This window comes from Python bivittatus, unplaced genomic scaffold (assembly GCF_059951505.1).
Source record: "Python bivittatus isolate LINGU-HERP-01145 unplaced genomic scaffold, Pbiv_v1 ctg000480_np1212, whole genome shotgun sequence".
Taxonomy (NCBI): Eukaryota; Metazoa; Chordata; class Lepidosauria; order Squamata; family Pythonidae; genus Python; species Python bivittatus.
In genome coordinates, this window is record NW_028277075.1 from 40,297,713 (window position 1) to 40,323,508 (window position 25,796).

General features: G+C 36.6%; 1 protein-coding gene across 3 annotated transcripts in view; it reads right to left on the reverse strand.

Moving 5' to 3' along the window:
* Positions 1–25,796, reverse strand: part of LDLRAD3 (low density lipoprotein receptor class A domain containing 3) — a 164,425-nt gene that overhangs the window by 66,936 nt on the left and 71,693 nt on the right. For 2 of the 3 annotated variants that reach the window (XM_088145773.1, XM_088145772.1), the window contains exons 4-5: positions 12,642–12,767; positions 5,328–5,462 (exon numbers count right to left, since the gene is read on the reverse strand). In XM_088145773.1, the coding sequence (XP_088001899.1) occupies positions 5,328–5,462; positions 12,642–12,767 (261 nt within the window). Of the gene's footprint in view, positions 1–5,327; positions 5,463–12,641; positions 12,768–17,818; positions 17,856–25,796 lie in introns of all 3 variants that reach the window. The other variant, XM_088145774.1, reaches the window with a different exon arrangement.

A 25,796-nucleotide genomic window follows, 5' to 3' on the forward strand; every position in this document is an offset into this window, starting at 1 on the left:
AGGAGGGAGGGGGAGCATTCCTGGAGAAGTTTCAGAGCAAATGCTTCCTCAGCCTGCAGCAGGACCGTGAGAATAGGAAGAAGCTGAGACTGGCCCCTCCCTGGAGTCTCATGGGGTATATCCACTAGTTGCTTTAGCATAGGTTTAGTCTGGCAAGATTCTGTCTATTGAGTGCAAACTAATAAAGGAACTATACTGGACTGGACCACCTCATTGTTCGTGGGCTGGGCCTGACACATCCTGTCCTGTTACTTTATTTGAGTTCATCTGTGATATTGCTTTCTTGATCTCATCGGTAGAGGGAGGCAGGTCCAGGGCATCCAAGATTGGGTGCTGAGGGACCTGCTGTAAGACATCATGATCATCTGTGGACAGCCTATTGTGTACATTGGAAAAGTGTTCAGCCCAGTAGTTTTTCAGTCCTTCCTGGTCTTCGATCAGATTCAACCAATCAGATGACAGCAGGGGGGAGCATCCTGATTTAGAAGGACCAGAAACGGACTCTGGTGCCATGCATGTCTGCATAGCATTCCACCTGCTCAGCCTTTCGCTGCCGCCACTTGTCCTGCATTTCTCACAGTTCCGTCTGTACTTTGGACTGCAGGTGCTTAAACTTGTCTTTTTTTGAGACAGATGATGGATCGTTCTGCCAGTCTGCATAGGCCTTGTTCTTGGCCTGGAGGGCTGCTGAAATGGTCTCATAGTTTTCATCAACCCAGTCTTGATGTGCCTGAGTTTTCAGTCTGAGTACAGTTGTTGCAGTCTGTGTAATGACATCTTTACACTGCATCCACTTTTCAGAAAAGGTTCCTACAAGTGGTAAATTGCCGGAGAGTTTTTCATTAAGTACATCTTGGAAACGTTGGACTTGGCCTGGGTCTTGCAGTCTGCCAATGTTGAACGATTTTCTGACAGTCCTTGGCTGCTTACACTGTAAAGGGGCTATGTGCAGGTTGAGGACTGTCCAGACCAGCCTGTGTTCTGTCCAGCACTCAGCATCTTGTATAGTTCAGGTGATGGTGATGTCTCTAAGGTCACGCTGACATACTATGATGTAGTCAAGTAGGTGCCAGTGTTTGGACCTGGAATGCATCCAGGTAGTTTTGTACTTGTTTGCAAGTCTGAAGATTGTGTTAGTAATGTACAGGTTGTGCATGGCATATTTGCTCAGAAGCAGTAAGCCATTGCCATTTAGTTTTCCCACCCCATGTCTCCCAAGGACCCAGATCCAAAATGAATTATAATTTAAAATATAGCACATCAGAGACATAAAATGCTGCTTTAATCTGTAGAAACAACAAAATATTTGAACTATGCTGCTTTGAGTGACTTTTATATATAACTTAGATCTGTGCACTTCTATAATTCCCATAATAGATACCTAAGGGAAATCTCTATGCAATACTTTATATATACATTTTTCCAAGCAGAAAAGATGTACTGAAGAAAATACTTTGATCACTATTCCTCAATGAGGGTGAAAACAGACTATAAGCCAGTCTTACCCTCTGTAAGAATTCTGCATTTATTCCTATTCTTTGCTTCCAATTAGTTACTAATTATTAATCCATTAGGAGGCCTATCTTCTTATATTATGACACTTAGTAACCTTTGGTTAATAGCCTTTGATGAAGAATAAGATGGGCAGTAGCAAGGGAGGGAGGGAAGGAAATGGTATTTGATGGCCAAGATTTAGGATAAAAGGGGTTTTGTACAATCATTATACGCTCTTATTTCATCTCTGTTATTATGCTCAAGCATTAAGGACAGAGCATGGTCACAAGCAGCTGAACATGCAAGTGATAGGAGACAAGAATATTTCAGAAGCGAAGCACAGTGTTGATGTCAGAGATATGGAACTTCCAGTGCATTTGTGAAACCAGATTGGAAATGAAAAGCAGAAAGACTTACCTAAGCAGATAACGTGCATATGCAAAGCCTTATCTGATTCTTTCTATTAGCAGGAACCCAGACAACCACTGACTCAAATGCCATCATACATGTATCTTTTAATGGATCATTTATCATTTATCTGTTCTACCTTACAGAACTGAAACCTTGTTATAAACAGAAGGTTGACAGTGGAGATTAGACGGCAGTCTCAGCAGAATGATGGGGTTAATAGCAGTTCCCCCAAATTTCAGAAAAAAATTGAGTAGAAAAATAAGAAGCTAATCAGGAGGAAAATGCATGTTAATAGAACATGCAAACCAACAATTAATGAGGCTTGCAGACCAACAATGCTACCATTAAACTAATAACAGCTTTATTGAGATATTACCATGCTTCGGCACATTGCAAGAATCTCATTCAGTTAAGGAACATATAAGCCCAACAATAAAATTAAAATGAATTCATAATAGCCAAAGAAATTAAAAGAAAGAAGAGTTTTAACAAACATATAAGAAGATATAGAAGCCCACCATAAAAAGTTAAAATCACATCTTCTTGTAGCCTTTACTTGAAATCTGTTTTAAAAATAATCTACATTTGGCAAATACCTGAGAAGACAGGATACAGCTATAGAATAGCTTATCTTATAGATAAGATTAAGGAAACAGTTGCATAAGTTGAAAGTACAGTGTGGCATTCTAGGGAAGACGAAGAGAATTCCAAAAGAGATATGGAATACAAAAATATTTTAAAGATAAAGCTGGGTTTGAAAAAAGAAAATGAAAAATAGAAATGTACAATAGTTTAATTTATCCCCAAAATATGATACCAACTATAAGGACTCCATCTAAAAAATCATCGGTAGGACGTAATAGGATTTTTTTTTTTGGGATGGAATGTATTATCAAAATATGTCCAAAAGTAGTAGAAAATACGGGGTGATTAATTAATAAAGGGGGGTTTAACATATACTTAGGTTAGAGCTTTGAGCTGTGATACATTCTTTTCAGAATGTTTCTTGCTTTAGGCAGGGTGACAGAAAAAAGATTAGAAAGGACATTGCCAATATGTCAGGGAAAAACAAGAATAAGAGAAGTGACATTGTAATGGTATCAGTTCAAGTCACTGTCATTGGTATATTTCTGCAGTAACAAAGTAGCAGTGACAAAGATGCAATAGACACAGAAACTGATTTTTTCCATAGCAGCATCACTGATGTTTAAGCCATTTGTTGCTAATAATTCCTGATACCGCATAATCATTATGATTTATTCATAATGCAATGGTACTAACCATAAATAGAAACCTAATTTCCTATACTAACCATTTAAATCTAAATGTTTCATTTTTATAACAAATTCTTGTGTTGCTTCCATAAATAATCTATGCTGGGATGAGCAAGGTGGGCATTTCCAAAATACCCATAAAATTATCTTTGTAATACTAAAATAGCTACCATGTTCCTACATGTAGCGCTGATTACTATACTGAAAACTACTAAAGAAACCAAACTCATTGTCTGTCATCTGTCTTCTGTAGTTTCTTCCTGTTCTGTACCATTCAGCAGAGTCAGCATGCTCCAGGTCCCATCTATTACACAGTGTTATCTGATGGGACCTCGGAAATACACCTTCTCTGCTTCAGCACCTGTTTTCTGGAAAACGTCATCCTAGAGATTTATTTGGTCCCCACCATGATCTTGTTTAAAAGAGTCCTTAAGACATGGCTCATTGCCCAGGCTTGGTGTCAGAGCTGATGGCGGACCCCTTATGGGTTACACGCCTCTTTTTAGACATTGTTGGGGGATTTTATCTGGATGGTGGTGGTTCTTTTGTCTGTGTATTTAATTGTTTTAGTATTGTACACCACCTGGAGTCCCAGTGCAGTCAGGCAGCCTAAATAAATAAAGGCCTTGGGGTGCAAGAGAAGATTACTTAATTTATCCTTTATCCTTAAGATTTCAATAACTCGTCAGAATAACATAAATAATTTTATTTAATTATTTAATGGGTTACACAGAGAGTTCTGGAATAAGCTTCCTTCTTCACCACTGCCCTTACTGTATCAACCTTTGTGTATACATATAAGTATATGATTGGCTATATGCGGAGGTAATATAAATCACTTGACCTGTATATTCCAACTGTAAGAAGGTTAGACTGGCTAGAATTTTAACTCTTTTTTAATCCTGTGACGTGGTAAAACAAAATATTTAACCATCCAATTCAAGATCTTAAAACCAGATTCTTAATAAATTAAGACTCCCTTGTAGTTAAAAGGTTGTTCTAAAATTTCCAGAGATTTCTTTCCCCAATAAAAGACAGGCAGCAGTTATTTGTAAATCTGCACTCCTGTGCGCAAAAATAATAGAACTGCATCTTGTTTGCTCCACAGAGGCTTGGAACAATCAGTTTTGCAGAACAGGTTCTGGAGGACAGAAACCCGTTCCTGGTGTTTTCCTGCCCTAGGAGATGCTTAGGTAGCAATCTAGCTCTTTGGCCAAGGATTGTTCTCCATTCCTAGTTATCGGATTTGGTAATCTGGAAAGATGAACATTTAACTCAGATTATACCACCAGAGTAGCATAAAACAAATATCCAACATGGGTGCATATAAGATACTGAACTACTAATACTGTCCACAGAGGACTGTTGAAATTTGTTCCAAATGGGAACAATAAGTGCATATTTAATAAACTGAACCCAAAATTTGAGCACAAGAGGCCAGCTTTGTCCTCTCCCTCCAAATCCACCCCTTACCATTCTCTCATTTCTTTCTCAGCAAGATTTCTGGCCTGCTGCTGATACAATTGTACAATATATATGAAATCTCCAGTTCTTTGCAGGCATTTGCCAATCACATAAAGTCTTTAAGCTAGCAGTTCCTATAACCAATGAATGCTGACCAACTCTGAAATACTTGAAACTGATGTTTTGAAATTGGAACATTTTGTAAACCTCCTACTTCTAGCACCAGGAATGTCTAATAAAGTGCTACAAAAGAAAACCTACCCAGCACTGTAATATATTACTTTTACAAAACTCAGCTATTCTATTACTCCTGTAAGTATTGCTCTGATAAGAAGATCCTTATACAGCTACAGTTGTTACTGTTTTCAAAAAGTGTATATATTTGACTTTTTAAAAAGATAAGCATAAAACCCACTGACCCCAAAACAGTAACAGTCATAACCAAAAATTATACAAGGTTGTCTTTTGCCTCCAAAGCAATCACCCCATTCTTTAGAAATTGAAGATAATGCATAAGGATATACAAAGACTCATCTGTTCAGAAACCTCTAAATACTATTAGTATAATAGAAAAGACTTCACAATTCCAATCCAGGCCAAAAAAAACCCCACCCACCAATTGCATACTGTTAATTAAGAACAAGCATCTCAGTATGAAAACCATGTTTTCAATTTAATACTGACCATGAGAGTTTCCACAGCTTTCTTCATCACTGTTGTCCTGGCAGTTATTTTGGTTGTCACACATAAAGCTTTTATCGATGCACAGGCCGTTCCTACAGTGAAATCGGTCAGTAGAACACAGCAATGGATTTGCTGCTGTGGAAACAAAAGCACATTTTATTCAAACTTCCAATATCCCTTTGATAGCCATTATTCCCAAGAGCAATTCCATACAAGTTAGTGTTTCAAATTCTGAACAGAGTCTTTTCTTTCCCCTGGACATTGTACCGCACCCAGTATCACAGTTTAGAAGCAGATGGACTATGACAGGGACAGTTTAATTTGGTTCATGGATTAGTGAATCAAATATAGAAAATCTCTAAAAAATTTGGCCAATGAAATATTTCTGCAAAAAGACAGAAAGTTAATTTGACCGAAAGCAACCTTATACTTGACCTGAACTCTAACCATGGTTTCTAGTGATATTGTATCAGTGGAACTCTGAGCCAGAAAGAATGATAAACTTAAGGGCACTAGAAACATAAATTCCTGTTTTTTTAGGTAGACCTCTGGAAAGTGACACAGAAGTTAAGAAATACTGAACAGAGATATCATGGAAGTCATACATGTATACGTATGTATGAGTATGAAAGGAGGAACACGCTGAAGTTGCAGGAGCTGTTTGACATGGACAGCACACTTTCTTCTTACTTGCACATGGTTTAGACAGACCTGCTAAGAAATTATTTTACAAGCCTTGTTGTAGAAATGTGTCAGTGAGTTTAATATGTAAATAATGTGCAATGCTAAATCTGTAACCTCTAGAAATGTCTTAAGTTGCATTAGTTTGTGATTTAGTAAAAAGAAAGGTACTTTTTGTCTCTCAAAATGATTTAAAGGCAAACGCTATGGATATAAGACTTCAGAAAAACTTAATGTCCCCAAGGAAGTACTGTATGGTGGTATACTTAAAAAATTCAAGGTATATTTGATAACGATTAAACCAAAGTCTTAGCTAAAACAGACATACAAGATGATTTTTAAATATAGAACAATCTCTTACTGAAGAATGGGAAACTATGCAACTAAGCATATATCCCAATCAAAGAACATATATGGAGAACCATATGTTATTTTCTTCTATACTAGTTTAAGCCTCCTTTAAAACAGTCCAAAGACTGGATTTCTATTATCATTTTCTTTTGTATATATGCACATATGTATACCACTTTCTCCTAGAGTGAGAGAGCTGTTTATCTCCAGTGTTACAACTGGAACCAATTTCTAAAAAGAAACTTAAAATGTAAAAGGAGCACACCCATGGGGAGATTATTTATACCTGAATAAGCCAATCCTTGCAAATCCCAGAAGAGTACCTATGTCACTCTGTAGCACTGAAAGAAAGAGAGATGTAGTACTTCCAAAGACCTATTCAAGAGCTACAAAGGTGTGTGTGTGCCTTCCAGTCAGTCTTGACTCCTAATGACTGCCTGGACAAGTCCCTGCAGTTCTCTCAGCAAGATTTTGGAGGTGGTTTGCCATTGCCTCCTTCCTAGGGCTGAGAGGGTGTGACTGGCCCAAATCACTCAGCCTCACAGTCTCCCAGTTTCTAGCCTGATGCCTTAACCACTACACCAAACTGGCTCTTTACAAAGATGTGTACAGCAGTGGTAATTAATAGCTATTCTCTTCTTCTCACTCTTGATCTTAGTAAAGAGCCAGTCTCCAAGCTTATAGTCCAGCTGTCTGTAGCAGGATCCTAATACTACATATGATTGCTTCTGCACTGAACAGAATACTTTAAATCAAATGATCTGTAATGACTCTTTTAAAGACTTTGAGAAATGAGATGTTGAATATGACTAACCTATAATATTTGCTTGGGAATATATACAACTGAAACCCTTACTACTAGTAAACAGCACGGCCCAGATGCTTTAGCAACCTTCACATTACCCATAATTTTAGGATTGTTAAGAAATGCAGCCTGGTTCTAAAACAGGATGCCTTGGTCTTACAGAAGCATTCTGAGATTGACACTGCCCCATTTCAAGCTTGGAATCCTGTTGTAAGTTTGAACCTATTTCAAGATAGGTAAGGTCTTTGGTAAGGTCAGACCACTGCCAAACTCTTCTGGAGTGGGAAGGGGGTTAGATTGGAGGCTATGGATGTATATATGTACTCACATGTAATAGATCAAGAAATCAGCTCCTGTAGCCTGTGTTATCATGATAAACTTTTACCAGTTAGGAAAACAGAGTAAAAAGTAAAGGTTGGGGATGGAAAGCTATCATTATTATACTAAATAAAAGAAGTATTCATTATTGGGCTTTAAAATAATATTTAGACATCAGCACGATCAAAGAGAAATATTTATTGTTTTAAAGAAAAGATTCAGAAATTAACACTGGTTCCCTAATTAGACTAGCATAATTTTATACTAATATATCATCATTACACAGGGCAAGGTGTCGTTCCTCCAATTCACTGACTCTGAACTCAATGCATTTTGTTTCTCAGTAAACATGAACAGGTTTCAATTCCACCAAAGCTAAAGAGAAAAATAGCTATCTTGAATGTATCTGAATCACATCCAGAAAAAAAGTTATCTTGAATAATAATGGTATTCTAACAGTGAAATAATGGTATTCTAACAGTGTTTGTATGTTTTTGGAATTAAAAATACAAGTCCAACATTAAGCGCTAAGAAAGCTGCTTATTTAGACATCCATACAACCTACAGAAACAATGTAGTATCTCCTTTTCTTCTTCACTTTATTTCCACCAAGGAGGAAAACAGTACAATAGTACTATTTTAAATACTGATTTCAAAAATATTTCATGGGACACCCTGAAAAAGTATATCACATCCTTTAATGCAGAAAGAAAGGTGATGGAGAGTTTTTCTGTTTTTATCCTCCATGTCATTATCTGTTTTATGATATGTCAAATGTGTGGTATTATTTCAAGTTTCAGGAGAGGTAAACTTTCCATCATACAATTATTGTTCTTACACACAGGAAACTGGCACGTCATGCAGACATGATCAGGCAAAAGCTGATTTACTACTCAATCTGTTTTTAGGGAGGCAAAACATCCAGTTATAGCAATATTATTACCAATATTATAGTATTTTAGGTACCATAAAACCTCAACATAATGGATATTTTGGAGGGAAGAGGCACCTGTTAACCCTGAATATTTGTTAACCGCAAAGCTTCTACCCCACCCCATCCCATCCCCATTTTTTCCCTTTCTCTTCTGGGAACTCCTGTCATGGCCAGCTCCAATTCAGAGGACTCTGACATCAAGGGGTCTATTCTGGGGTAGCCAGATGGAGCTCAGCCTGAGGAAGCTCAGATAATTCCTGAGGCTGATCCACCTGGCAGTCATCAGAAGCAGGTGTGCTTATTGTCAGAAGTCCACCCAGCCCTAGAGCATCTCACATGTAGTAGGAGCACAGCAACAGCATTCAGCACGTCTCCTCACACATCAGGGACATTCCCAGTTTTGATTAGTTTCACCAGCATAGGATGTATTTAAAGGCCACCGCTAGCCTGATTTCCTTCTTTAGAAGCAACTGATTGCTGACCCAGATTGAAATCCTGACTCTCGTGCTCCTGAAACTCTGTCACCTTGAATCTGGGCCAGCTAATGACCTACTGTCAGCCTTCCCATGTAGACCAGACAGGAAATGATCAGATGAGCTAATTTTACTTTATTGTAAGGCTACATTAACAGAATCTTGCAAGTCTGAAAGTACAAATCTCTTGCCATCTCCTTTACCCCTGAGAAGCTATGGAGGGTCCCTTTTGAGTCTCTTGCTCTTTTCATTATGCAGCTGTGAGCTATGCCCTCTCTTGTCTGACCATTCCCTAGGCAACATCTCTTTGTCCCATCTCCCAAGGTCTTTCCCACATACCATTGCACCTACCTATGAGTTTTAAACCTGTGGACCATGCCCTGACTATTCTTCCACCCTCTGCTTTTGACTGTGGCCACTGGAAATTGCTTACAGGCGAACTTCCAAGTGATTGCCATTGCTGGACAGGTGGATGGCAAAAAGAAAAAAAAAATCTTTCTTTTGAGGGCGGCACAGTGAAGACAGCCATCAATAGATGTTGTACTTGACACTACCCATAGGGACTGCTGAAGGAGTCTTCTTTCACTAATTACTCTATCAGCACAAAAGTGTTGGTCAGATTAGGATCCAGGGTCAGGGAAAGAAATCAGCCACTGCCATCATTGCCCCAGCAGCCCACCCCATCCACTCACAGTCCACTCAGTCAAGTGATCTAAGTAATACCTTCTTCCCTCTCCCACCCCAGCATGGTGTCCACCCAATCCTCCCTGTGCCTTCCTTGCTCCTTGCCTTGATTTAAATGCTGCTTTGCCTGCACGATATTCCCAGGGTAGAGAAAAGCTAGGAGATAATTTAATTAATAACAATAATATGCTACAAAGCCAGCAAGAATACTCAGGAAATTTTTGGTTTGATCTCTGCCTGGGATTCAGAACTTACATTCTCTTCGCAAATCTATCATTGACCTAAAAGTTAAGGGTGCACTTGCACAAAACTCAAGGCTACCAGAAGATGGCATATGTGAAAAAATGAAAAGATGAAAGATGGGGTATTAGGTAGAAAGATTAGGTAGAAAGATCTACCTAATGAGATTTAAAGGTAGAATGAGATATGTAAGGAAATATTACTGAGGATAGCAAAGTGTTTCAAATTCAACATGGTTTAAGCTCAGAGTGCCAATTTTGCACTCAGGACATTTGCTTTGAGTTCAAAAGGGTCTGGTTCTATCTTACTGGAAATGTTTAAAGCCTGAAACAACTTGTCCTGCTCCTATTCCTGTTCATTTTACAGAAACTGTACAGTACTGTTTTACTACTCACCAAGTTACCAGGCTGCACTGACCAAACTTACATCATCCTACTCTTCTCTGTCTCTATCATAATCATAACTCATAAAGTTGTCAAGCTTTGCACAGCAGCATACAAAATTCACCAGGAACTGATTGCCAGCTACACTTAATCAGACTTGACACATGCCCAACTATTATATTGCTGTCTCTAGTTGTTCAGTTTTACAGCTTCTATTGCTCAGCTTAATTTTAAATTTATTTTTTTCTTAGAAGGGTATATTATCTCACTATATTTTACTCATCTCTTGAATTTTAACTAACATTTAATTTTAGTTAACCTATAGCTTTTCTCAGGTATTAGTTTTATAGCAGTTTTATAGCTTTTACCTTACCAGCTTTAACTCAGTAGTCACTGTCCTCATGGATTCTAAATGCAGGCAACTTTAATGCTGTAATTGTTAGTTCCACAATCTCTCGGTTTTTAATTAATTATATTTGTTAACCAACCCAATCATATGGCATTTGACTGTACATGCCAGAGTAAAAATGGACTAGATATACAAATAATAAAATAATAAAATTGTAACAAAAAATATACATGTATGGAGGAACCCCATCCCATACTGGTACAAACCAGCTGGAGCTAAAAGTCATTGGAAAAAGGTTTTCACAATATTTTTGAATACAAATAAAAGGAAGGTGTTTTCTGACCCTCCAGAAGTACATTCCATCATATGGGGACCACCATAGTAATATTGCTGATCCAAGACAGTACAATGAAGATATTATATTGTACCGTATGAGTTACAGGTGCCTTGAGTTCAAAATGGGGACACTTTGAGCTCAGTACACTACCAGAATGGTCAGAACAGCCTGTTTTGAATTTAGAACAACTGTCTTGAACTTGAAATGGGTTGTGAAATGTTTCAGACACCCACTAAAGATTACTGCAGGTCTTGGTTCTTCTTATCAACCCCATAAAAAAAGTGCTGTCATTTTTCCATCAGATGTTTTTAAGAATGCAACTCTGCACTCTCCTGCAGCAAGAGATTGTATCTCAAAAATATTAAATATGACTAAATCGCAGTCAAACAGTCTGCCTTTTTTCCCCCTTACAGCTGCAATGCACAGTTATTTAGGTCACAGTATCATGAGACCTATTCAAGCACCTGCAAAAAAATAACTTTTATAACTAGCTGCAAGGAAAGAACATAGCAATGAAAGTTTTTCTTTTGTAACTTCCTCCTTATAAGACAATGAGAGAAGACTATAGCTAAAAAATTCATGATAGTATGCTAACTTCAGCTTAAGAATTCATCGGAATTGGAGAGCTAACAGCTGGGAGCCTTGCTTTCTGTATAAATTCCCCATTAAATAATAGGTGTTTTATGCTTCCATCAGTTTTACTAATTCTGGTTACAGTGTTTATTACACACAGAGCTTCCACAAAAGGGATTTCATATTTTTTACTGGAACTGATATGCCAAAGTTGTATCAAATGGCTTTCTTTTTACTGGAATCCTGCCGGTGTAGTATAGTGGCTGATACAGTGGACCTGAACAGGGGAGAGGGGGATAAAATTCAGATCTTTACCTCAAGCTCACTGGATGATTTTGGACCAGTCATTCCCAGTCCAACCTACCTAACAGGATTATTTCTGTGGATAAAAATAGGCGAACCCCCACAAATGCCACACTGAGATCTCAGAGAAAAGATAGAATATAAATGAAATTAATCAATCAAGTCTTCCAACTAAGAGTTTTCAATATTTATCAACCTTAGTGCAACAGTTCTTTTAGATATAGCCTTCAGGCAATGGGACAGATGATGCAAAGGACAGAAAAGAGCTTTTTCATTCTTGCACTGAATCTGGAAAGCTAAGCAATATATATTATTGACAAGGTCAAGAAGTAACATAATACACACATCTTCTTTGAACTTGTACATATAAGAAATACTCTTTTAAAACTTAAAACAGACGATGATAAAAAAAAAGTAAACATAACAAGACAGAATGGCACAAAAACATAATCTTCAAGGAGAACAACTTGCAACAAGGTTTTTTTTTTAAAGTGTACTTTTCATTAATTATAAATGCTCGTTCTGATCTCCACCTGTTACTACCTACTCTTTCTAACCTTCACTTTTAAAAAAGATCAGCTGCAATTGTCTTGTAAACCTGGATCATTATAGTACATTTTAAAACAAGCTGAAAGAGAGAAATTAAATGTCTAAATTAACTAAATTACTACATAGCCTTCATGATTCTATGGAAGTGTCAGGATTTTACATTCACTGGAGAAAGTTTTCAGATTTTAAAGTGCTACTTTGCCTTTGAAATGCAACAGCAACAGTTTTTCAGTAGCAAAGGCAGGTAATAATAACCATATATGTGATAAGTGATTAATATTTATTCATTAACAAAGGAAACAATGCTCTTTAAGGATAGGTAATAGATACTTACTACAGTTTTCTTCATCGCTGCCATCAGGACAATCCTCAAAACCATTGCATCGGAAACGACCAATGATGCAGTGAATTCCACTTGCACATGGGAAGAAGGTAGAACCACATTTAGATTTTGCTTTTGCTGGAGAAGAAGAAATGAAAGTTTTATGATTACAAAACAATTCTGTATCAAAATAGTCACACAACTCTCAGACTTGTCTACTTGAGAAAGCTCAATGGAAAAGTTTTAGAATTTGGCCAAGAGTTTGATGTAGTGTTTATTTCTGTTTGGTTGGCCAGTGATGAATAGTTCTGAAAATAGTTATCATTGTAACATAGGGCTAAGCTGTAGTAATGTTGGTATCTTATAATTTAAGATATTACAAAATTTCCAGGCTAATCTTAGCTCATAGAAGCTAAGCATTCATGCATTACAAGCATTAATGTATGAATTGGTTATCAGCAGGCCTTAATCATTCTGATCTCCATATTTTCTACCATATTTTTAGGCTTCAGATAAAATTTGCACAGATCAATTCACAAATACTTTGTTCCTTGAACAAGGTACACTAATGAATCACTATTAACAATGTATCTTTCTTGGAAAATGAATTCTCTAAAAGAAAATGTTTCAATATAAGAGAATATATGTAGCTCAGGGTTGAACTGTGGAGTCCTTGGTGCTCTCTGAGCTTGACTGTTGCTTGCAGATGTTTCATTACCCAATTAGGTAACTTCATCAGTGCTGAGTATGGGGTTTGCTCCCTGTTTATATACAGTAGCTTGCCCTGTCAGTGTTGGTGGGGGGTGTTGTTTTCTCCTTGGCAGTTCTTTGATTTAGGATATTGTTTTCTGCTTGATCATTTGTCTGGTGTTAATCCTGGCTTATCTGGGTATAGGCTGCTGGAGGATGTGATCTGGTCTATTTGTTTCCTTCTTAGTTTTATTGTTGCTTTTGAATGGTGTATAAATGGGGTTTGTCTCTATGTGTCTATTGATGACTGATTTGTCTGAATGCCAAGCTTCAAGGAATTCCCTAGCATTTTTGTATTTAGCTTGGTCTAGGATGTTCAGAGTTTCCCAGCTGAAACTATGGTTGAGTCTGTCCCTGTGTTGTGAGATTAAGGAGTTTTCATTGTGTCTTCTGACTTCTAGTTGGTGTTCATCGATGCGCCTCTTCTGCCTCTCTGTCCTAAATAGTGGCTGTTAAGTCCTTACACTGTATGTTGTAGATATCTCCTGGGTTTTTTCCCCCCCTTGGGCTAGTGGGTCTTTTGGTTTACTTAAGATGTTTTGGAGGGCTTTAGCTGGTTTGTGTGCTATGGTGCTTGTAATAGTCTGTTGGTTATTTCTGAGATGTTTTTGATGTATGGCAGTGTTATCCTTTTCATAGCTTGTCTTGGTTGTGCTGTAGTGGGTTGAGTGGTCAGGCACTTTTTGATAAAGTTCTGTGGGTATCCATTTTGTTGAAATATATTGTATAGGTGGTCTGTTTCCTTTTTCTGGTGTTCCGGGTTGCTGCAGTATGTTTGTACTCGTCTGAATAATGTTCTTACATAGCTCCTCTGTGTAAAAAAGTTTGGTAACATTTTATTGTTTGTAATTCCATAGTCTTTCAAACTCACACATTTCTCTAAGCTTTTGATCAAAATTTGTTTTGATCAATTGCTTTTAGCTATTTTGACAGGGTCTTTTTAGCATAAAGTCAGATATAACGCACAGGTACATATTATATATAACTTGGGTGTAATTGAATAATTGAGATTTCTATTATAAGTGTACAAGGGTTAGAGATTGTGTATGCACATACTTCCAAGCCACCATCTACAGAGTACACTGTACGGAAGGGGGAGGTGTGCAGCACTTTGAAGGCAGAGGGTGCTTTGGAATGCAAATGGGTGCATGTGCAGAATTTAACATCTTAAACCAAATGTGTCTTTTCCTGGGATCATGCAGAAGTTATGGAAGGCAGCTGTGCAGTCTTGGGAAAAATGTAGTTGCTTTACAAAGCTGCAGGCAAGTACTGCATGCATTCCCTCACACACTCTGAAGAAACTTTTTGCTTCTGAAGCTGGAGCACTAATGTAGACATCCAACAAATTTATTCAGCAAATGTATGGGTTTGCACATGTACACTGACTGTATAATGGTATTATAGTTTGTTTATTTCTTATGTGGAAATATAGGGTCTCATATGCATATATATATACATATATGCTGCAGAGACACATGTAATACAGGTTATATAACCTGCTTATGCAGTTTCTCTCTGGCTTTAATTCTACTGTATACTTACTGTGAATGTGATATAAAAAGGATTACACTCAGTTGCATTTAAATATTTAGTGACTAGATTTAAAGTTAGTGATTAGAATCTACTGTTATATAAAAAAGAAAATAAAACATCTAAAATATAAAAAATACCAGCATAGATAAGGTTAAAACTGAACAAAACAAAACAAAAAGTTTGTTAAAGTCTACTTCTCGGACATCATGCTCCAAATATTCTTAGAAAGAACAGAGAAGATTATGACACACAAGTGCTGTTCAGTTGGCTGTAATCAGCTTTTAGATTTTGAGCCAAGCTTCCAAAATAGGGGAATCCTTAATTTAAGCAATTAACAATTCAGTGTGGTAATTTTTTCAAAGTCTATACCCCAAAGATTGAGTAGTAAAGCTGTATAATTAAAACATATATAAAACTTACTAGGGCCAGACATAAACTGGTAAAATAGCCAGATTAAAACTGTAGGGAAGGTAGAGGTAGGATAGGATGGAATAACCTCCAGAATGCTTTGGGGGTAATTCATACCTCTAATATTCTCTAATAGCAGACATGCCACTGAATATTGCAAAAGATCAGAATGTATTACATTGGGGAACATAGTTTTTTCATGCCAATAATGCTCAATGTAATGAATATTTGGGAGTGACTCCATATTATATTTCTCCAGTTTCTCCATACACCTTATCTCTATGGGATTCTGTAAAGTTGATGCCAGTAGAATTCATGAACCCCCAAGACATAACTTTGTTATACGCCGCCATGAGTCACTTTTTGTGAGATGGGCAGCCATATAAATTTGATAGATAGATAAATACAGAGAGAGAGAGAGAGAACATTCAGTATCAAACTGTCATTTTGCAAAGCTCAACTCACTGTAAGTGTTATATTTTAAACATGATTCAGTCCTCAAATAAGAGGTTTTGGGGAAGGGTTGGGCTGAAGTTTTTAAATTCCTTACCTGGTCCCACCACTTACCTATTCAAGTTTTTATTTATTTGGCATGGCCTTTGCCCAGCACTCTATGCAAAGATAATGTGCAGCAATTTGTACATTTTACATATAAGTGGATAGCACACATTGCACACACTGGCGAAACAGATATTTCTCTGGGGTTTGGGGAGAGGGGAAGTATGTTTTTTGTCAAACCAATTTTATGGCACACACTTTTTTTTTTTCTTTTTCCTCAATTTTGGCAGTTATGCCACTGAAATCTTGTGACACAGTCAGGGAGTGCTCAGTAATCATAAAAAGAGAGTTGGGTCTCTGCTCTGTAAAACAGTACAGAATTGTATCTGAACCAGTGCGGCATTATATAAAAGATTTTATGAAGCAGCAACCAGAGCAACTCTTAGATCGATTTATAGTTTAAAAAAATGAAGCAACAAAAACCCAAAACCAAAACAAGTAGTACACCCATTGCAGATGCATTAGCTGAGGCTTAGAGCAGCAAATAAGTATCAACTAAGTGCCACTTAAATGCTAAGCATCAAAATTTAGGGAGGCGGGTCCAAGGACAATTTTAAAGAGACAGAAAATAAGCTATCAACAAGTTACTAGCACTCGAAAAGCCTTAAACAAAACACATTTAAAAGCCTCTTCCAAATATTAAATAAAACAGAATTATGAATAAGAACATGTCGGTTACACTGAGCTTTGCTTCATTCTTACTTTGTGTGTGTGTGTGTGTGTCTAAGCTCTTAGTGTCTGCAGGGTTTTAAACAAATCATTGTCCCAAGAGCAGACAAACCTTCCAAGGCTTTATTCATACATTATCTCTCTTTTTAATCAGTTCATTTCTCAAGTATGGAGTTCAAACATAAATCTCTCCTAGGAGTTTTCCATCCTACCTTTTGGAAGCAACCAAAGTACACGTGCAAAGCAATATTGGGAAGAGGACGTTTATTATTGTTAGATTATTATAAATCTCAGTAGCAATAAATATATCTGCTGCCTGCTGCAGAAAAGGGCAACAGGATTTCACATTTCATGAGATAAATTATTTATACATGAGTAAGCTTGTAGAGGAGACTAAGGAAAGAAGGTGGTGAGGCAGGAACCAGTGGTTCTTATGCTAGGGAGGATCCTTATGTTAAAAGCATGGCTTGCTTGAAAATGGCTTAACATTTGAACCCTGGAACACAGACCTATACATAGGCTCTAACTCCTATGTATTTCTGTAGGCAGATCTTCCACATGCAAATGTTTTAATTCTTGTCTGCAATAAAGAAACTAATCTGAGTCACACCTGTGAGCTTTCTGCTGAGTCAGCCAGTTCCCGAATAAGGCATGAGTATTTTGAATGCCAAAATGTTCAGCCAATACCTGTAGGAGCCTGACAAGGAAATTTTTAGGATGTTCCTAATTACCAATTTATGAAGTAATAAAGAAGCAAATAACAAATTAACTTATAAAGTGGTTAGCTCATATAAGCAATGTATCAGTGTTCTCCAGTTACAATGTTCTCATTCAATTCAACTAATAAATGACATCATTTGATGTTTTAGAAACATTTTTTTTAGAGTTCTTGGTAGGCCATCAAATCCAATAATGTTCAAAGGCAGCACTTCCCAATCTGAACCCTGCCTGTCTTGAATTTCGATATCTGTAGCGCAAGAACCTCAGGAGGGATGGAGGATGGAAAAAGTTGCTTTAACAGATATTTTGGACTGGAATCACCATCAGTCCCAGCCAACACAGGAAATTGTGGGTTTTATAACTGTAAACATCTTGAAGATATGAGGTTGTCTGTACTTGCCCTAAGGATTCTGATACATGGCAGCTATACCAGTGGTAATCACAAAAGTTATGACTGTGTACTAACAGATTTATAACATCAGGACAGAAACCATTAGGAAAAATGGGCAATAAAAGCACTTATAACAGAGAGAAACTGTAGTACCACTTACTGTCTATGAAGAGGGTTTTGCTAATGCATATCATATACTAAGGGAATAAAGAGAAAGAGGTGGTTCAAATACTATTATTATTTAACACATTTTAATACTTCCTATTCAAAAGCACACTGAAGCAGTGAACAAACCATAACAATTCAATTATATACTTAAAACAATATGCACACACTGAGGAAAAAAAGAGGGGACAAGAAAAACAAAAGAGAAAAGAAAAAAAAACATGTATTCAATATAAATATAGAAAAAGCCTGTAAGGAAAGGATAGATCAATAGGAGAGACTTAAAAGGTGGACTTCTAGTTTCTTAATGCAGTTGTTTTGATCTACAACCATAGCTTCTCTATCAATTATCTCCCTAGTATGGACTGCTTTTTAAGTTAGTTCATAAGTAGAAAGCTTCAAATATCTCTTCTTTTTATCTATCAGCTGTCTCTGGGGAATTATGACTCGTAAGTGAAATATCAGAATAAGTAATATACAGACCCCACATATTTCAACACTAATAAAAGACACTGATGTGGCAGCTGAAGCTCCTAAATAATTGCAAAATGCTATTTTAACTCCAGATACATTAAATATAGCAGAGATGGAGAATATAACTAATTTGAAATTGCTTGAAGCTCTCTTGCATTACATGGAATATTATACAACTACTGAGTTTTAAACATTAAAAGCTACAATTATTCCAAGGTTGGATTCCTTACATAAGAACATGCTGGAGTTAAAAGAAAGGAAAAAGGATTAATCAGGTTGAGAGCACACATAATGCTTTATTTAATAAATTTATAGTAGACACAATTCTTTACTGTGCCATATATACTTATATTCATACATATAGGAATATAAGTCTACAATGTCAATCAAGATCAATTTTTACTGGCATCTATGAAAAAATTCATACATGAGATGCTTTCATTATAGTTAGAGTACAAGTTGGAGATTAAATCTGTTTATTAAATTGTTTTCTGGTAGCAATCAATACAAAGGCCTGTTGAAGTCATATTTCTGAAATCCACAATTTTTTTTTTTTTAGTTATCTCAATCAACAGGACCTCTGGAATGGAAAGATAATATAGTGATTTTTTTCCCTTACTTATCCCTATATATACAAAATTATAATCTATTTAACTGGGCCTGTCTAATTGCAAATCAGGATTTAAAAAAAAAAAATCCAGCAATATTTTGTTTATCCGCAGATTCTGGGGAAAAGAAATTCTTTGATCTGGATGCTGTTGATCAGAAGAATAAATGAAATAGCAGTCTGGTTTGAATATATTAATAATATATAATGTTGCTGCTGCTGCTGCTATTATTATTATTGGTGATGGTGGTGATGGACCTCCTAGCAGAGGAAGAAATTTATATGCTAAATTTTCAGAATGTCCCTTCCAAAAATCCTTCTAATTTTAGGTTTTATAAGAATTTTCTTTTTCAGTTAGTGATCCTCAGATTTTTAGTTTTTTGAAAGGAGCTCTATCACTGTTAAATATTTTATTCTTTTTTTTTTTTTTACTTTGACACATGGAATCATTTTTGTATGCAAGGCCATCTTATCTTTGGAGGTTTCTTGGAATGTTAAAAGACTTTTGTATCCTTCCAAAAGGAGGTGCATTTTCACTAAAATGAGTAATTTAAATCCTAAAGTTGTTTTTTTAAAAACAAACCAACCAACCAGAAACTCATATTCCCTCACCTGACAAGGTTTTTTAAATTTAGAAATGAGTAGAATAAACATGGTTAGTTGTATTTCAGAATTTGCCAGTGATATAGTAATCCTGATTAATAAATCTTCTAAGCTTGTTAATCTAAAATCAAAAATTAGTGATTCAGAAGTATATTTTAAATCCCAGGTGGTTTCTCTGGACACAGAAATGGCTTTTGATAGGGTGCTTCAAAACTTCATTTAAAAAATAGTCCCAAAAATAAGGTTAAGCCCCAAGAGATTTACTTATCTGTTGTGAAGGAAAGTCTCTGTTAAGCTGAAAAATATTTATAAACAAAGTCCTTAAGAAATGAGAATTGGTTGGCTCTGGTGTCCATTAAAGGCTGCACCACAGCGGTGAACGGAGATGGTCCCTCTGCCCCCCAGACGCTCAACGTGAGAGCCATTCGCAGAGACTTCAAGTCTCCATGATTAGCTTTTGAGAAATGGCTGTCAGGAGACCAGATGGATCAATTTCCTCACTTCCTCCTTTATCTGGACCAAGTTGGACGGCCAGCACTTGCTGCCAGCCACCAATCCAGCTGCAGTGTAATCTCTCCCTGTCACAAAGAGGTGTTTAAGCCACCATGTTCCCGGAAGTCACCAACAAAACATTATTTTTGATGTATACTGGACACCCCAAAAGATGTTTAGTAAAGGTTGGATGTCTACTTCAGTTTGTTGGCACTGAAAAATAGTGGAAAAGTCATTGATGTATATATATATTGTGGTTGTTCGACAGTTGGTTTTGGTTTAATTTTTTTTTAATTTGTCAATATAGTGGTGGGAAAAAAAAGGTTTAAAGATATTAGTATAAACTATATACTGAAGATTTGGAAGTCATCAGTTTATGAAGATCTTTAGTTTACCATGCTTGGAGTGTAGATAAAAATATGGTTTTATACTGATGGAAAGACTGCCATAGCCATTTAAAATTCTGGATTTACAAGATGTGTTCCCTTTGAACTTTTTTATATAAACATAGAGGAAAGACCTATCAATATTATTTTGTGTGGGCAAAGTTTACTTTGTTTAAAAATTGAATTGCTTTAAAAAAAATTAGATATACAGTGGTACCTCTACTTACGAATGCCCCTACTTACAAATTTTTCGAGATACGACCAGCTCCAGCCCCAAAAATTTACCTCTACTTATGAACTCACCTCGACTTACGAACCGGATCCGTGGCCATTTTCCGCCTATTCCACGTGGTCCGCAGCCATTTTCCGCCCATTCCACGTGGTCCGCGGCCATTTTCTGCCCGTTCCACGTGGTCCGCGGCCATTTTTCTGCCCATGCCACGTGGTCCACTGCCATTTTTCCGCCCATGCCACGTGGTCCGCGGCCATTTTCTGCCCATTCCACGTGGTCCATGGCCGTTTTTCCACCCTGCCACGTGGTCCGCAGCCATTTCCCACCCGTTCCACGTGGTCCACGGCCATTTTTCTGCCCATTCTACGTGGTCTGCGGCCATTTTTCCGCCCGACACGTGGTCTGCGGCCATTTTTCCTCCCTGCCGCGTGGTCAGCGGCCGTTTTTCCGCCCCTGCCGCGTGTTCCGTGGACGCCGGAACGGATTAACAGTAATTACATTGAACCTTATGGGAAAATTTACTTCGACTTGCGACCAACTCGACTTGCGATCAGAGTCACGGAACGGATTAAGTTCGTAAGTAGAGGTACCACTGTATATTTTACCATGTTTGCGTTCTTTTTTCATTCTTTCTTTCCTCTATGTTTATATAAAAAAGTTCAAAGGTGAAGAGGGAACACATCTTGTAAATCCAAAATTTTAAATGGCTATGGTAGTCTTTCCATCAGTATAAAACCATATTTTTATCTGTGTGTTACATTTTATTTTATTTTTATATAAAATCACATGACTAAAAAGAGAAAACATAAAGAGGAAAAAAGGTTGGGCAGGCTTCAGTTCACCACAGGCAGCAGTGAACGTCAGGCAAAGTAGAGAAGGAGCCCCTAGAATCTTGCCTTCCTTCTCCTAGTGGACAGTACAAACACAGTCATTTAAAAAAAAAAACTTGAACAAATTCATGAGTAGAATATAATGATGCAATGACCTTTTCTACCTGTGATTTATTTTATGTGCATTTGTGCAAGCCATCCTCTACGTGGCAGTAAAATTTCCTCATAATAAGCAGTTTTTCTTCTAATATAGAAAACATTACATCACTGACTTGGTGTGCAATAGAACCTATTATTAAATTTCAGGTCAAATAAAATAAGTCTTTAATTTTAAGATACTATTACACATAGTTTTCCACAACAAACTATTAAAAAGATAAAGTTTCCTTCAAGTGAAGTTCCTAGTACAAGTGGTATTATAGGTTTATTTGAATAAACTGAAGTGCTTTCATCTGAAAATCATGTCATAAGCTGAAAGAATATATCATTCTTGCTAAATATTATAGATGTTGGGAGTGTTTTATTCTCCAAAATATGTTAGCAACTCTAGCAGTTTTCCAAGACATTTGTTGGAGCAAACATTGAGTGAGAAACCATCAGTGGAAGACAATTACTTTGTACTATTAACAGTTTTCTCAACCAGATGCCCTCCAGATCATTGGACATCAACTCCCATAATCTCAAAGGCTATCTTGGCTGGAATAATGGCAGCTGAATTCCAAAACATATGGAGAGCACCAAACTAGAAAAGCCTGCACTAAATATACTGGAACTACATCAAAATATGGCCTGAGGATATACCTCCTTAAGTACCCAACAAAATGAGGGTAGGCTCCGTTATAAGCATCACTCTTAGTTGGAAAGATAACTGATGCCTTGATGGGTCCCAACTTAATCAATTTTCATATATTTGGCAACAGCCATTTGGTGAATAATTTTGTTATCAAAGTTGCTTCAGTGTAACAGAATCTTCCTTATCCTCTTCTCTGGTTGTCCAAAAATAATTCCAGCAACTCGGCTGGAACAACATTTGTGGTTGCTAAAGAATTCCAGTGAAATCAGCATAAGGGTCTTGATATATCTTGGTCCTTCAGACACTTGATATATCTTGCATTAAGTTTGCCTCTTAGACTACATGGACCCAGACATACAGTTCTGTGGGCACCAGGATGGGAGTGGTTTGTCAATGCCTTTTTCAAAGATTTTTTTTTTTAAACTCCCCAGCCTAGTATATCATCTTAGTACTCTCTAGCATTATACCATTTTTCAGTGCCAACAAACTGAAGTAGACATCCAACCTTTACTAAACATCTAGTAGTTTCCCTTCCCAGCCCAGGTACTGCCATTTACCAAAATTCTGTAGGATCTACTAGTTTAAAAACATCTCATAATACTAAACATCAGCACAATTGCTATGAAAAAAGTAACACGTCCATTTTTGCTTGGTACATTTATTCAGAGATCATCAATTAAAAGGGTAAACAAATAAGCTCCTGTAAACATTGGATGCCCATTAATTGACAGCAAAATGACAGTGGTTGCCTAGATTTTTGCAACCCAGGTATATAGCATCTTGTTCTACTTTTTATCTTTTGTCTTCTACAACTATAGTATTATGAATGTGTCTCTAGCAACAGGACAGGGAAGCAACATTCTAAAACAAGCCACATAAATGAACTGGTAGTAAGTTAATTAAAGTCCATACAGAGGTAATACAAACTTTTTTTAAAAAAACAACCAAAATCAGCCTAAAAAGGCCTTTGAGTCTGAAAAAAGACTCTGTGGGTCCTGTAACTTTCCCATATACTATTTATACTTGCATATAAGCCCAGATGCCAATAAGCCAACCCTCGAGATTTTTGTATGTTTTAATTCTCACAACTGGCTTATTCAGGGATGGCACATTTTTCATGGTATTTTGGTTAAAAATTTGAGGGTCTGCATATCTGCAGATGGGCTTATATGTGAGTATAAACAGGATAAACCGCTACTTTAAAAAAGATGAGAGAAAAACCTACCGTATATGCTCATGGATAAGCCCATCTGCAGATAAGCCAAACCCCATTTTGGGGGTGTATTTTGGCACCTAAAATTCTTGGCTTATCTATGAGATAAAGTTAAAGCTTATCTGATAAATTAAAATTGATACATAAAAAGAGCAATTCTTGAAGGATTCCATTTTTAATATGTTTCTATGATACCTAATAAAGGGAGTTATACTGTAATCAGTAATATGTGACTTTAAGAAATATTTCCTCAGGGTTGGGGGGAACTCAATAGATTTTGTTCTGCATGGTGAAGAAGCTAGTCTGCTTCTAGAATATTTTGAATAGAGTAAAAACTATGGAAAACGTTTAAACAGCCTTTGACTCTCTCATTTTTTCCCATAAATTCACTGCTTTCTAAGGCTTCGAGGGGTTAAAAAAAATGAGCAAAGGGAAAAATACAAATGATTGCATGTCATGTCTGGTTTAGCCCTAAGCTTCACATCTGCTTCTATCTACTTAACTCCGTTGAAAACAGACTTCTGTTAACTTCAAACATTCCACTTTAATAGCACAAGTAGTTTAAACAAGAGCTGGGAATTTTTTTGTACGCCAACTGAAAACTCACCCATTCTTTGCCATAATGTTAGCATATCACATTACAGAATTTGGCCTCCTGTCTGTAAAGAAATCATAGCATAAGGGGGTGCTATGGTCAAATGATCCAGACAGCCACTCTACCTCTGCAGAGATACATAAAGGGATACATAAAGAGTTGCCTGGAATTTGAAAATTTTAACGTATTAATTTGATTTTCAAGGATAATACAGATGAACTAAATATGGTAACTTTGGCTCAGATCCCAGGGAATTTTCCCCCAAGTGAGAAACCACTACTTTACTTTTTTTATCCTTTGGTATAATCATTGAGAACAGAATTATGATAGAACTGATAAGAATCTCATGGGAGCAGAAATTCAATACCATTTCAGGTACGGTCCAAGGTCTGTACTGATATATCCTTTTTTCTTAGATGGAAATAACTATCTCAGACTGAAAATCATAGGCATAGACATTCTGGAATAGTTTTTTTTAAATATATATATAGGAAGAGAAAATAGTATCACTCCCAGTTCTACTAACGAAAGCAATTCTGCCTTTAGGGAAAAACATCTTAATTTTCACATACACATACATACATACATACTATGTACATACACAAACTCACAAAGAGATTGGTTATGACACATTATTACGAATAATTCTGCATGGCTATTTCCATCCAAGTCTTATTAACCATCCTATGTCCAATATGAGCACTGCCCTACTTCAGGACAATAATCAAGCCTTTTAAAAAAGGAAATAGTGGCAAATATTGCCCAGGTTATATCTGAAATACCTTTCCCATTACAGAAATTCCCTGCCATTTTGTAAACTTAGCTTTTAAAAATTGAGAAAAGACAGTCTTCTGAGGACAATGCTTTTGTTTTCTCAAGTGTACAACTCACATCAGTCTTTAAAATAGTAAAGAAGTGGCCCTCACTTAGCAAGGCTCATTCCAAAAGTCTCACCCATCACTCAGTATGTTTGCTAGTGAGCTTAGGACAGGCTTACAATTTTATCTGGGAAGCAAAAAATACTTTTTAAAAAAAAATAATAAAAATGAGCCAAATTTATACAGTAAAGTCTGAAATTATTTCATACTGATGATTTCCATGTTGACATTCCATGGTAACATCACATTAGAGTTATTAAACAGGAAATAGGAAAGGAGAGAAGAATTACTAGCTTTAAATATTAGCATTTTTAGTCTTCATGCTTATGAGTGTTTTAAAGTCTGCCTGGAGATCAACATTCAGTGGAAAAAGAGAGTTTTTTCAGCAGTTCTATTATGACTTATTCATGAATTCATCTATATGTAGTGGAAAACACAATCTGCTTCCTAAGACTGCAGCACTTATGAAAATTATTGCACAGTCCAATGCTTGTCAAGTAATAGGTGGAAACAGCGTTCACAGCTTCTGTTCTTCTTGCTGAGGAGTCAATCAAATCTACCTTAGTGCCACTTACCTAAAAATAGATGTATTAATACATGTCAAAGGAATATCATTTTAAACTATTTATAACATGTTCTAGGAGCTTATTCCACAGACTATGTAAATTAAGCGTAACAGGAATTAGTTCACAGACAATAACCTTCTCACTAACAAACCAAACACCATTCTGGGGAAAACAAAACAAAGAGAACAAATGCTTTTTTAAGATTTACAATATTATTTACAATAATCAATAGAATCTGAAGGAAGCTCATGTGCCACACTTGAAAGACTCTCCATATATATTAAAAAGAAGCTACAGAATACAG